Source organism: Bactrocera tryoni, chromosome 5, assembly GCF_016617805.1.
Source record: "Bactrocera tryoni isolate S06 chromosome 5, CSIRO_BtryS06_freeze2, whole genome shotgun sequence".
Classification (NCBI taxonomy): domain Eukaryota; kingdom Metazoa; phylum Arthropoda; class Insecta; order Diptera; family Tephritidae; genus Bactrocera; species Bactrocera tryoni.
In genome coordinates this window covers 74316731-74330756 of record NC_052503.1, presented here as the reverse complement: position 1 = coordinate 74330756, position 14026 = coordinate 74316731, and the positions used below count along the sequence as shown (strand labels likewise).

At 41.5% G+C, this 14026-nt stretch overlaps 1 protein-coding gene, 1 long non-coding RNA gene and 2 other non-coding genes across 5 annotated transcripts in view; 1 reads left to right on the top strand and 3 right to left on the bottom strand.

The window, feature by feature from the left end:
• LOC120777400 (protein artichoke) overlaps positions 1-10874 on the top strand; it is a 28421-nt gene extending 17547 nt beyond the window's left edge. Inside the window, exons 5-9 of one of the 2 annotated variants that reach the window (XM_040108698.1) lie at positions 5198-5266; positions 5336-5488; positions 5559-8058; positions 8159-8282; positions 8344-10874. In XM_040108698.1, the coding sequence (XP_039964632.1) occupies positions 5238-5266; positions 5336-5488; positions 5559-8058; positions 8159-8282; positions 8344-10625 (5088 nt within the window). In that variant the 5' untranslated portion in view covers positions 5198-5237 and the 3' untranslated portion in view covers positions 10626-10874. Of the gene's footprint in view, positions 1-5197; positions 5489-5558; positions 8059-8158; positions 8283-8343 lie in introns of both variants that reach the window. The other variant, XM_040108697.1, reaches the window with a different exon arrangement.
• Positions 10875-12515: 1641 nt separating this feature from the next.
• LOC120778900 lies at positions 12516-13920 on the bottom strand. Its single transcript, XR_005705590.1, has 3 exons — positions 13742-13920; positions 13184-13232; positions 12516-12926 (listed from the first exon to the last, which is right to left on the bottom strand). It is a non-coding gene; the product is annotated as an uncharacterized LOC120778900 (long non-coding RNA).
• On the bottom strand, positions 13022-13107 carry LOC120779240. The gene has a single exon (XR_005705633.1). It is a non-coding gene; the product is annotated as a small nucleolar RNA Me18S-Um1356 (small nucleolar RNA).
• Positions 13304-13390, bottom strand: LOC120779241. Its single transcript, XR_005705634.1, has one exon. It is a non-coding gene; the product is annotated as a small nucleolar RNA Me18S-Um1356 (small nucleolar RNA).
• Positions 13921-14026: the final 106 nt, after the last annotated feature.

The following is a 14026-nucleotide window of genomic DNA, read 5'->3' as shown; positions in this document are numbered from 1 at the left end:
TACAAATGTATTTAAAAGAGTGAATATTTCTTACACCCACCGACGTGTTGACCTCATTCTTCAATCATTATTGATTTGTATCTGGAAATACATATTTGCTGAAACTTATCTAAGTGCTTACATCGACTGTCTTTCGAACAAATACCATATACCTGTATTTATAAACTTGCGAAACAATGGTATATTATTGTACCAACACATACCATCATACCTAAACACACACATATTCAAATTCTGCAAGCAAAAAATGCGTTCAAATCGCTTATAACGTTTTCATCTAGTACAAACATATTGCCAACAGAGGAAGCTTAACTGATTGTGAAAGAGCTGGAAAATAATACACAAAAATATCAAAACAAAAAAAACAGTTTGCAACAACAGTAAAAACTACAAGGCAACAAGGTACGCCTGCGCAATAATCGGCATAAAAGAAAAAAAAAGAGAAACAAATAACAACAACACACTATAAAAAAACAACAACAAGGCGTGCAACGAAACTGTTAACCGTTTTAGTTTTCCAAGATTTTGTAATAATTTTTTGAGCGCTTCCATCCAAGGCATATGTGCTTGTAATATGAGTTTAAGCATATGTCTATATGTATGTGTGACTGTGTGTACCTAAACATGCATAATTGTTATGCTTTTAGTGACGCTTGTGGGTGAAATATACACATACATATGTATGTGAGTATGTGTATGTGCGTACTTCATGGCGCGATCGGCTCAAGCAACGCAACTCTCGCCACCGACAAACACCTGCTTTAGTGCAAGAGCGCGTTTGGAGGAAAACGCTACAGATATATGTATGTACATATGTGTGGTGCATACACACACATGCGCATTCATTAATATATAGGAGGACTTGCACTATGTACGACAACGATTACATCTAACGAACCTTGAAATTATTTTGTTGTCATTTGCGCGCAATTTCTTCTGCAACCAAGTTTCTCCGCAGCTTTATAGGGTTACACAATTGCTGCCTTGCGATTAAAATATTAAGCAGAGTTATAGATTTGAGTTGAAGTGCTAGTTTTAAGTTGGTTGAGAACGTTCGGGTTAGAAGGACGAGTCGAGAACTTGATTTTTGACAAAATGACAGATTCCCCAAAAAAGCGTTTTTTGTAAAAAATTAGAAATTATTCTCAAAAATCTTTCGATTACAAACCAAAAAATATTTCTAAGAAATTAGTGTAAAAATTTTAAATTCAACGAAGGGCTAGTCAAAAACTTGATTTTTGACAAAATGACAGATGCGCCAAAAATTTTTTTTCTTTGCGGAAAAATCGAAATTATGATCAAAATATTATCCTACCTTTATTACCTAACAAATGTCTTCAAGAAGCTTGTCTATTAATTTTAAGTCCATCGGTTCAGCCGTTTCGGAGCAAGTTACCTCATTGTCAAATCAAAATTCTCATTCTCAAAAAACCTTCGATTACTATCCAAAAAATATTTCTAAGAAGTTCGTGTGAAAATTTCAAGTCCTTCGAAGAACTAGTCAAAAACTTGATTTTTGACAAAATGACAGATTCCCAAAAACATATTTTTTTGCGAAAAAATCGATCGATCATTTCGATTTTTCGAACTTTACAAGTTGGCATACCCTTATAAGTCATTAACTTATCTTTATCAAAAAACGTATTCCCCTGTTTTGCCCAGTTTTCAGGACTAAAGTAGCAATTTTCTTGAATATTACGTCATGATTTCGATTCCATAACGTTTTTTTTTTGAAATTCAGAAGAGGATATAACCCCCTAAGTCATTAGCTTACGTTTGTTAAATAACTTATTCCTTCTGAACCGCTCAGTTTTTGGTACTGAAGTGGCAATTTTCATGAATATTACGTCATGATTCCGAATCCATTTCGATTTTTGTTGAAATTCACAAGTGAATATACCATAATTCCGACTCCATTCATCATATGTATAAATATTTCCACAAATAAATACATACTTAATTTAAGTTTAACTTTAGCTTTTTGAGGTTAGATCAATTCAAAATTGCCAATATGAAAAGTACTATACATTTTTGTATGAAAAAATATTTCAAGCCGAAATACATTCGTATTGCTGAGGATTAACTACAGACGGTTCTACTTTAGCGGAATTGATCCGAATTTTATACGGCCAAGTATTGCTTAGATCGGTAAGTCTAAGTCCGTTTCTTGATCTTTTTGTTCGGCCTTCAAATAGCACACGGAAAGAATCCTTCGCATGACGACTTTCACCCTCAAAGAATTTCGTTTTCGCCAAATGTTAAACCCTGTATTTACTAGCAGAAATTGTAGTTTTTTTCTACAAAGATGCTTATCCGTTGTCTATTTGTATAGCGCAACAAATGTAACTTATTGATGTGTTGTCTAAGCACAGCAACGTCAATGCGCTTTAGCAGGGCAACAAGCAGTTCCGTAATAAAAATGTATCTGATAGCTGAAATAAGTATATAAAAACCGTATGTTTATATTTGTTGGTATGCCCACAATTTCTGCAAAAATTCGGCACACTCAAGTTCCACATATAAAGATTTTTATCAGTTTGCCTGCCATTACTTTCTTCGTCTTTCACCAAACAGCACCTGCCATTTGCCATTTCACCACTCTCTAACATTTTCTACAAACTTAATTTTTATGTAAAAAGCAAATAAATTATGCCAATTAATTGCTTTAATTGTTTCAAAAAACCGTTTTCATATGCTCTCTGAGCAATTTGTATACATATGTAGTATATGTATGCATGTATGTATGTATGTAAATACATATGCATACTTACATATAACAAATATTCATTTCCATACTTGCTTTTTAGTTTTACTCGTAACATGAGCCCTATATGAGAGGTTAAGGAAGCTCGGCTTTTTGTTAATTGGCAAAACTTTTATTTTTTGCCTTTTTCTAAAAGCTTTTAGGTCAAATAAACCGTAAAAATTTTCCGATCTCCGATTAGAACAATTCATTCGGAGATTATGACGTTGCTTTGGGGAATATTCCTTGCCGAATTTTGTCAAGGTAACTCAACAAATAAAAAAGTTTTCCATACAATGACTTGATTTGGGTACCCAGAGAATACTTTGCCTAAGACTGGCAATCGCGAGTTGCTGTGTCATATGTAAAAGAATCGTTTCTAGCTACTCACAAGTGAATGGCGCTCAGAGAACTTTCCTCGCTTGAATGAATTTGTACAAATGGCTCCATCCTACCAGTTCTGCTTTCTCCAAACAGGATAAGACAGCGAAACAAATGGGTCTGATAGTGAACGAGGGCAAAGCAAAATATCTACTGTCATCAAACAAACAGTCGTTGCATTCGCGACTTGGCTCCCACGTCACTGTTGACAGTCATAACTTTAAAGTGGTAGTTATTTCGTCTATCTTGAAACCAGCATTAACACCAACAAAAACGTCAGTCTTGAAATTCAACGCAGAATAACTCTTGCCAACAGATGCTATTTCGGACTGAATAGACAATTTGGGAAGTAAAGTCCTCTCTCGACGAATAAAGACAAAACTCCACAAGTCACTCTTCATTCCCGTCCTGATATATGCTGCAGAGGCAGGGACGATGTCAACATCCGATGAATCGGCTTTACGAGTTTTCGAGAGAAAGATTCTCGGGAGATTTACGATGGAATGATGAGCTGTACAAGATATACAACGACATTGACATAGTTCACCGAATTAAGAAACAGCGACTATGCTAACTAGGTCAATGGATGAAAACACTCCAGCCCTGAGAGTATTCGACGCAGTACCCGCTGGGAGAAGCAGAGGATGAGAAAGACCTCCACTCCATTGGAAAGACCAGGTGGAGAAGGATCTGGCTACAATTGGGATCTCCGATTGGCGTAAAAAGGAAAAACGACTGGGGCGCTGTTTTAAACACGGCTATAACCGCGTTAGCGTGGTCTATACCAATAAATACACAAGACTCTGCTCGTTCAGTTTGTATGGTATATGGTATAGTGCTCCAAAATCTGAGTTTCAGACAAATGAGCAGCTTCTTGGGGGAAAAAGACGTGCGTAAAAATTCGATTGATTTCTCAAAAACTATACAGACCGACGGATAAGACAAATTCAACTAAGCTTGTCATACTGATGATTTATATATACATACATTTTACAGGATCTCTGATGTTTCTTTCTGAGTGTTACGAGCTTCCCGGCAAACTTAATATACCCTGTTAGGTTAAGATAGATTGGGTGGCTAATCCAGAGATCTTACTTGAACTACTATATGCAGTCCTTTGTGAGGTCATAAAAATAGCACTTCTGTAATTCGAACTAATCAGTCAGCAAAGCCTCTTGTGGCCGATAAAAATTTACTCAGGATTTTAATTTCTGTTCGGTGGGATAACTGGGAGCTTGAGCTCCCAAGTGTTTAAACCTTGATCTCGCAAACACGAGACAATCAAGAAGAATGTGCTGAGATATGATTCCACTTCGTCTTCTTCCATAAGGCTTTTGCAGCTGGTGTCCGGTAAAATTCAACCTTTATGTATGGACGCCAATAGGACAAAGAACTCCTTCGTCTCCCTTTCAGTGAATGGCGTATTTATAGTCAAACCTTCACCTATTGCAGACGATGAGCTCGAGTTGCCGCATACTCTGGCAGGTTAAACTCCTACTTATCCAGAATCGACCCTGACATATCAAATATATGTCCAGCGTGCGACGAGTCCCCGCATGACACTAACCACCTCTTTGCATGCGCTGCTAATCCTATACTTCTGACACCCCTCCCCATATGGTCCGACACCGTCGAAACAGTACGTTTCCTGGGCCTACCGTTGGATGATTTCGACGATAACTTACCTGAATCTTACCTTCCTAACAGGTACTAGATAACCTGGCCAAATTTCCGCCAAGCGCAGCTATCCAGTAGTGGTTGCCAACTTCACAGATGACCGCGACTCCTCTGTCTCCGAATAAAATTCTTTATAATACCATGCTCCATAATAAGTCCTTTGAAAGGAGATATTATATAAGCACCCCTAACCAGGCCACGTCGTAATGTTATAGCAACACCGTTTTCATAACCTATGAATTATGATTTTAGCGTACAAAGCTTACAGACCCGCTATTGATTAGGAAGTGTACAGCAAAAAACAAGCTAAAACTTAAGTTTAGTGACTAAACTTCATAATATTTAACATTTAGTAATTACTTCCAATAACCATGTATTCTGTTTTTTGAACTGCAGCATGTGACGAATTGAACTGTTAAGCTGCAACTCCAACGCCATGAAGCGCAGACGTAGCATCCGAATACCGTGGGTCGTTGTTGCACCGCCGCATACAAAATATCTTAACTATAATTATACAATATATCAAAATTTTAGCTTCAATCTAGTCGCCTTGCTGCAACACATGCTGTTATTATGGCTGATCATGGCCACAGTGATGCTAGAGAGCGTGCAGGCCGAAGGTTGTCCGCCCTCCGAGGCCATACTGCCATGCCGTTGTTCGCTGCGCGGCAAAGAAATACAAATATGGTAAAACGCAAAGAGAAATTCATTAAAAATACGTGCCAATATACATTCTAACTTTCTTGAAATGCTACAGGTGCTCACACAGCAATTTGCCGCAAATAATGGACGGCATTAAGGCGGTGGAACGCAACATTAAGAGTCCTATCGATGAGCTGGTGCTGGAAAATAACCAACTGCCCGCACTACCCGGTCGCTTTTTTGGCACCTTACAAATAGTGCGTCTAATGCTGCGCTATAACAGCATTGAACGCGTCTCTAACGGTTGGCTGAATGAGATGGAAAACCATTTGGTGGAAGTGTACATTGTGGAGCCACAACTGCGCAGCATACCGGTAGAGAGCTTGAATGGCATGATCAATATGATCGCCATCACCATACAATCCGATGAACTAAAACACTTGCCAGACTTCTCGGGTCTGCTTAGTCTCACCTATTTGAGCGTGCAGAGTAAATCGCTGACCGAATTGCAGTCGCATTGGTTTCGTCATTTGCCGAAGCTACAAAATGTGCATATAAATGGTGGGCCGCATTTAATACGTCTCGAGACCGGCACATTCAATGGCTTGATCTCGCTAAAAAATATCGATCTTAGTCGCAACGCACTCAACTGGTTGCATTTGCGCGCGCTCAGCCGTTTGCCGAACCTCGTGAGTCTAAAGATGTCTTACAACGAAATTAGCGATGTGGGCATGATGGGCAGAATTGTCAAGGATTTGGAAAATCTGAAGAAATTACGTTTGGATCATAATATTATCAATATTGTGGAGGACGGTTCGTTCGTAGATCTACCACACCTAACAGAGCTGCATTTGAATGACAACCGTATCACCGAGATAGAATATGGCGCCTTCCTACGCACACCAATGCTAAAGACAATCTATCTGCATAATAATCACATACGTCGCATACATCCCGAATCATTTCTGCAAGCTTCCGGCAGCGGTGTAGAGACGATTTATGCGTATAACAACGAAATCGAGCAGGTCGGTGAGCTGCGTTCCTTGCTCGACGCGCTGCCTTCACTCAAATTTCTCGACATGAGCAACAACTATCTCACTGATATACCATTTGGCGCCTTACGCGGTCACGGCACACTCGAACAACTCCATTTGAACAACAATCTGCTGCGTACACTCGAACATGATGCGCTAATGGCAATGCCGGCTTTGCGCGAGCTACGCATGCGCAACAACAGCTTAACCAACGAACTGCCAATGCCGTTTTGGAACTTACCCGGTCTCAAGGGTCTGGATTTGGCGGCAAACAACTTTCGCACGGTCGATTCACATCTATTAGCCGGCTTGCCATCGTTGCGACGACTCGATCTAAGCGAAAATGGTTTGGTAAAGTTGGATGCCAAAACCTTCATACACAATCCCATGCTGGAAACCTTAAATATTTCCTATAATGAACTATCCAGCATACATCCCTCAACACTTCGTAATTTGAATCGTCTCTTCGAGGTGGATGCAAGCTATAACCTGCTGTCTGATATCATACCTGGACTGCCAAAGATAGTAGAGCGCGTCTCCATGCGCGGTAATGCCATTGCCACACTACCGTTCTCCATCGGCAAATCACTGAGCTTGCCTAACTTACGTATGCTGGATCTAAGCGTGAATCGCTTGGAACAGTTACCGAAGTACAGTTTCCAGGGTATGCCACAGCTGCGCGTGCTCAGCTTGGCTAATAATAGGTTGCGCTCATTGGACGACACCGCTTTCATGGGTGCTACGCGCTTGGAACTTTTACACTTACAAGACAACGGTTTGTCACACCTGGATGAGCGTACATTTTTGCCGCTTGCCGAGCTGCGTAATCTTAACTTACAAGGCAATAAGCTGGAAAGCGTTACCGACAATTTATTTTCAAACAATTCACGCTTGGAGCAACTCGATTTGTCTCGCAACATAATACGCACTATAGCGCCCTCCGCATTTGAGGCTCAGCGCTCGCTAGAGTACCTCGATTTGTCGAGCAATGCGTTGTCCGATATGTCGGTTAGCCTATCCAGTCTCGTTAACTTGCATGACATAGACCTGAGTTACAACCAGATTACACGCGTACATGCAGATGTGGTGTCTTCATGGCGCAATGTCGTAGAAATACGTCTGGCCAATAACCTGATTGTCGAGCTGAAGCATGGCACTTTTCGCAATTTGCCAAAATTACAGTATTTGGATTTGTCCAGCAATGAAATCAGTTCGGTTGAGCCGGGTGCTTTGAAACACCTGCCAGATCTACAAGAATTCGTTTTGGCAGACAACAAATTGGTGGAGTTGAAGGATCACGTCTTCGAAGATCTACCAAACTTGCTGGCCTCACATTTCCAATACAATACATTGCGGTACATATCACCAGACAGTTTCTTTAACTCGCCCTCCATGGTCTTCTTGAATTTGTCTAACAATAACTTTCACAACATGGAAAATATTGGACTGCGTGCAATGCGCAACCTAGAGGTCTTAGATCTGTCTACCAACGGTGTGCGCATGGTGAATACGATGCCACTGAAGTCGTTAAACTGGTTAGTCGAACTGAAGATGGACAACAATCGCATTTGCAAGATACAAGTGAGTATGAAAGAGCCGACTTCTGTAAGTAGAACTCGGTACTAAAAGGATCGAGCAGAACTATTTTACTTCAAAATCTGAATCTTGTTTTCTCATTAAGGGCGGTCCATTCGAAACCATGCCACGCCTGCGCGTGCTTTCAATGCGCAACAACCAACTGCGCACCATCAAAGAGCGCACTTTCCGAAATTTACGCGGCAATATTGCTATTCTGGATGTGGACGGTATGTGTACTTGGATTTATCGATATTTTACAAAGAGTTTATTTCTATTACAATATTTCAGGCAACCCCATAAATTGCTCCTGTGAAATGCAGTGGCTCTCTGTGTGGCTGCAGGAGACGAATTTCCCATATCCCGGTCCGAAATGTCAAGATGGACGACTGCTGCGCGCCTCACGCATGGATCGCAGCCTCTGTGCCGGTTTCGATGACACCAATCAGCGCGGCGGCTCGGCAAGCGATAGCAGCGATAATGCCAATCATTTGCCGCTGCTCAATGAACACGGTGATATTTTCCAACGCGATTTGCAAGAGGAGTTCAGCGATGAATGTGAGGTGTATGACATATCGCCCGGTGAGCGGCCTTTGGCTGGCGAAAGTGAATACTTTTACGATCAGTACGTCGACTATACACCATCGAACGAGACGAACTCATATGTTAGCACAGATGCGCCGTTATCGCACACGCATACAGCTAGTAATTCAGTGTTAAGCACACAGAAGAAACCGCCAATTAGCGCCAATATTGACCTGAACAACACCATACTGCATACGAACTACTTTAAAAGACAGCCACAGCCAGCGGGCACGCAAACCAGTTCACCCTTCACATTCTTTGGATATCCTATACCGTCGCTGAGTTTGGGACGCTTCTTCGGCGCTGGACAGCGTGGACGCAAAGATCGTGGCGAGAAGTCGAGCACTGCATCATATATGCAAAACACGGCAACCTCCACGGAAAGCGGTTTGGCGCCATTGTCAGCCACACATCGCATGCATACACCGCACGGTAAAGTGCGCATGTATCAACCGAACAGCGCCGAATTTGAAAAGTATCTCAATCCACCGGATACGCAGTATCCCGACGTGTCGGCTAGAAATCGGCAAACTACCACGATAGTCGCCAGCGCGGACTCCAGCTCCGATGAGACGACAAGCAGTGAGACCCCTATCAGCGTGTTTAAAACTGCCTTTCGTGAGCCAACGAGTGTAGAGCGTGGTGGCTTTCGTCCAATAATGCCGGAGCATGTGGGCGGTTTTATGCCCGTGCACGATCCGTCAAAGCGGCGTGGCGTAGTGGAACCTATACCGACACCTACCAAATATGCAACGAAGTACACGGAACGTGATTACATACCAATGATACCGGTACTCGCGTCTAATAACCCTAGACAAGCCAACCGGTTGCACAATTTAAGACCCACAACTACGCCCTTGCCCACCACGGCGTTAACAACTGCCGAGCCCGCCAGTGAAGAGTTTGAGTCGCAAACTTACTATGTAACCGAGAATCCAACAGAGCACACGACGCCAGCACGTCGCATAACGCCACCTTACGTGGCAACAACTACACCAACTACACCAACAACCCAAATAACTATAATGGACCCAACAACAACTACAACCAGCACCACACGCTATTTGCCACGCACCACCGCGACCATAGCCACAACACCGACACCTTTCCACACGACAACAGCACCAACGAGCATAACAACAACAACAACTACTTCTACTACAACGTATACAACCACTGCCAGCCACACGTCTACATACAATATGGGCGATAGTGACACTTTCGACACCGGCGAGTTCTACGACGACTTGGAGGCACAATCTGTGAGCATGCTCAAGCCGCCTCCGCTTCTACAAACTACAACAGCGGAGACCATATTGTTAATACCACCGCCGGAGGAGCATGTCGAGCAAATTAAACGTCACTCTTGGGTAATGAAAACGACAACTACAACAACGCAGGACACACCAACTAACAGTTACAATGATGCAGCCGGTAGCGGTAGTGGCAGCCTCGTAAGCGCCGAGCCGCCCACCACGCCACTAACTGCCGCCAATGCTTCTCCGCGTCAACCACGTCCAACTGGTGGTCGTTCCATAATCACCAAAGTACAAACCCCACAAACACTAAATCAATACCTACCCACGGCGGAGGAGTACCATCGCACAACGCCACACGCGCACAGCGGCAACACTTACCTCGATCCAAGCGCATTTGGCGATCAGCAGGATCTGCTGCAACAGCAATTATTAACAGCTGCACATAAAGGCGACTTTAATGGTGCCGAACCGTTGGATGCGGAATCAGTAGATACTGCGGCCACCGCTTATCAGCAGTTAGAGCGTACGGAACGTAAGGACGGCATGGATTGGTACTACGAAAGCTTTAAGAAACCACGTGCCGATACAGCAGCTGGCAGTAGCTTGCGCAGCAGCGCGGATTTCATGGCGAACGCCGGCGCAGACGGCATTAAATTGACGTACTTGGGTTATGAAGGCAGTGCGTGCAACTTCATGCTTCTATTAAGTTTTTTAGTATTATTTTCCTGAAAGGTATTTATTTTTCATTATTTTTAACGATTTTCTTGTATCGGAAAGTGTTTATAGTTATGCAAGCCTATTGCAGTAGTATTGTAAAGAAAAGTTGTTACTTTATCTGTGGACCTAATACTCATGCAAAAACTTTTTGAAATTAATGTCCCATTTTTATTCTTAGCAATATTTATTAGAAGTGGTTTTAATATTTGCATATATCATTAAATATATTTAAACTTACAATAGTTATAGTAAATTAAATAAGAAAACAACAATAATAAATGTGTTAAATGAAATTCTTAGCCTTTAGGTGGACCTCCGAATAACGGTTGTCATTAGATGACTTCAGGAGAAGCCCCCTGCCAGCTGGCTCTATATAAGCAAAGCATGCACCGTGCCTGGCCAGTGCTTAGGCGACTCTCGCGCCGCGATGTGCTGTGATTTGAATGTCACGGGGTGAATTCGCGGGAAACTGGCTGAAAGCTGGTTCTATATAAGTGAAGCAGGCACTGTGCCTGGCCAATGCTTAAACGACTTTCGCGCCGCGATGTGCTGTGATTTGAATGTCACAAAGTGACTTCGCGGGAAGCTGGCTCTATATAAGCAAAGCATGCACCGTGCCTGACCAGTGCTTAGGCGACTTTCGCGCCGTGATGTGCTGTGGTTTGAATGTCACGGGGTGAATTCCCGGGAAACTGGCCGCCAGCTAGCTCTATATAAGTGAAACAGGCAGCGTGCCTGGCCAGTGCTTAGGCGACTTTCGCGCCACGAAGTGCTGTGATTTGAATGTTACGAAGTGACTTCGCGGGAAACTGGCCGCCAGCTGGCTCTATATAAGTGAAGCAAGCAGCGCGCCTGGCCAGTGCTTGGTAACTTTCGCGCTGCGATGTGATGTGATTTGAATGTCACGAAGTGACTTCGCGGGACTTTCGCGCCACGAAGTGCTGTGATTTGAATGTTACGAAGTGACTTCGCGGGAAACTGGTCGCCAGCTAGCTCTATATAAGTGAAGCAAGTGCTTGGGTAACTCTCGCGCTGCGATGCGATGTGATTTGAATGTCACGAAGTGACTTCGCGGGAAGCTGGCTGCCAGCTGGCTCTATATAAGCAAAGCATGCACCGTGCCTGACCAGTGCTTAGGCGACTTTAGCGCCACGAAATGCTGTGATTTGAATGTTACGAAGTGACTTCGCGGGAAACTGGTCGCCAGCTAGCTCTATATAAGTGAAGCAAGTGCTTGGGTAACTCTCGCGCTGCGATGCGATGTGATTTGAATGTCACGAAGTGACTTCGCGGGAAACTGGCTGCCAGCTGGCTCTATATAAGCTAAGCATGCACCGTGCCTGACCAGTGCTTAAGCGACTTTAGCGCCGCGATGTGATGTGATAATGGAAAACTTTTGTATATATTGAGATATTTTCACCAAATTCGGCATGAGCACTTGCTCAAAGCAACGCTACAATCTCCGAAGAAATTGTTCAAATCGGACTTATATAGCATATAGCTGTCATACAATTTGAGCAATCGGAATAAAGTTCTTGTATGAAAAACTTTTGTATTTGACGAGATATGTACACAAAATTTGGCATGGACTATTATCCAAGACAATGGTGTAAGCGCCGAAGAAATTGTTCAGATCGGTCGACCATAGCATATAGCTGTCTTACAATTTGAGCAATCGATATGAAGTTCTTGTATGAAAAGCTTGTTTATTTGTGGAGATATCTTCACCAAATTCGAGATGGATTATTATCCAAGGCAACTGTATAATCTCCGAAGAAATTGTTTTGATCGGACTACAATAGCTTATAGCTGCCACACAAAATTAAAACTAAGTTTCTAAGTGTTCTCTCAATTTATTATTTTCTTATTGCATTTTTCATAGCTTTCTATTAATATTTTCCATTTTTTTATGTCTGCGTGTTATAAACACTTTATCAGTTATACATTTCAGTCCTTTTTTACATTTTAATAGTGCAAATGCGCATACATTTTTCAGTCTTTCTCATATCATTTCCAAGTTTTTCACAACTTGTCAACAGCTTTTTGCCGTTTTTTCGTTTAAATTAAAGTTACCTAAAATTTAAACATTTAACATTTACGAACAATACCATTTTCTCTAAAACTAGCTTATAAAATACAAACAAAATATCAATACTTTGGATTTCAGACATAAGAGCAGCATTTTGTTGGCGTCTTCGATGCGTGGAGTTATTGCTCGCTCACTTCATAGGTGAGTCGCAGTGCTATTCTAATAGAATATATGTATGTACAGTTAAAGTATGGCTTTCCGCAACAAGCAGCATTGAATTTTGCCTGGAAAATGCAAAAAAAAAATTAAATTAATATTTATTGCATATTTTTAATTAAATGAAGCAAGCAAATAGTATTTTCGCTAGTGTTTCATATGAAAAACTGTTCAGATGGTAGTGCATGTGTATGAAAATTCAGCATTTTAGCTCAGTTTTGGGTATGAAAATGTCATCACTACAGTTTTGTTACACGAAACACTGTTTGAAAACTAAAAATATTTATACAAAATGAGATATATTTAGTTACAAAAGTAACTTTACCTTCATTCAGCAGCCCGCGCAGGTATTAAAATGTTTCATTGTTCAGCAGCTGTAAATAAAATCAGTAATTATTACTTTATGCTACAAAAAATATGCACAAATATCCAAATTGTGGTAATTAATAGTATTTCAGATGGTAGTGCATGTGTATAAAAATTCAGCATTTTAGCTCAGTTTTGGGTATGAAATTGTCATCATAATTATTGTGTTTCCCTTTAATAATTATAAGCCTTTACTACTAAAATTCTACCAAACTAGAACTAAATATTTGCTGCATTAACAGCTCGACACGCTTTGTTGTCTGCCTGCTACCTAATGACTGCCGAACAACCCTCTAAAAATGTAGAAAATGTGAGGTTAGTGCAAAACTAATGAGACGCTAGTAACAAGCCTTAACTGCATGCTAATTGACGCTTTGCAATATTTTTAATTTTTTCTCAATATCTTTAATTAGTACCAATTGCCATTAAACGCAGCAAACGGTCACTCAGTCTTAATTAATTTATCAGCCACTAATTCTGTCTCTTAAGAAACCGATAATTGTTCACTTTTGCTTACCTTTAAAGCTGCGGCAATTTAAGTAAATTCACGCTAAATATTGGATTTTAACAATTTAGAGTATTCCATGCATTCTACAGTACGGTTTTTACTGATTAATTAAATTTTAGTCGCCATTCACGCATTTTGTCGGTGAAACTGGATGCGTGCCGTCCAATAGCTGCTTAGTGAAAAGATTTAGTAACCGGAAAGCAAGCTAGAGGCAGGCAAAATGTGAATGAAAAAAGTACTCACCACGTGGTGTAGTGTGGTTAGTTGGTTTTAAATCCAAATGCAACACTGGCT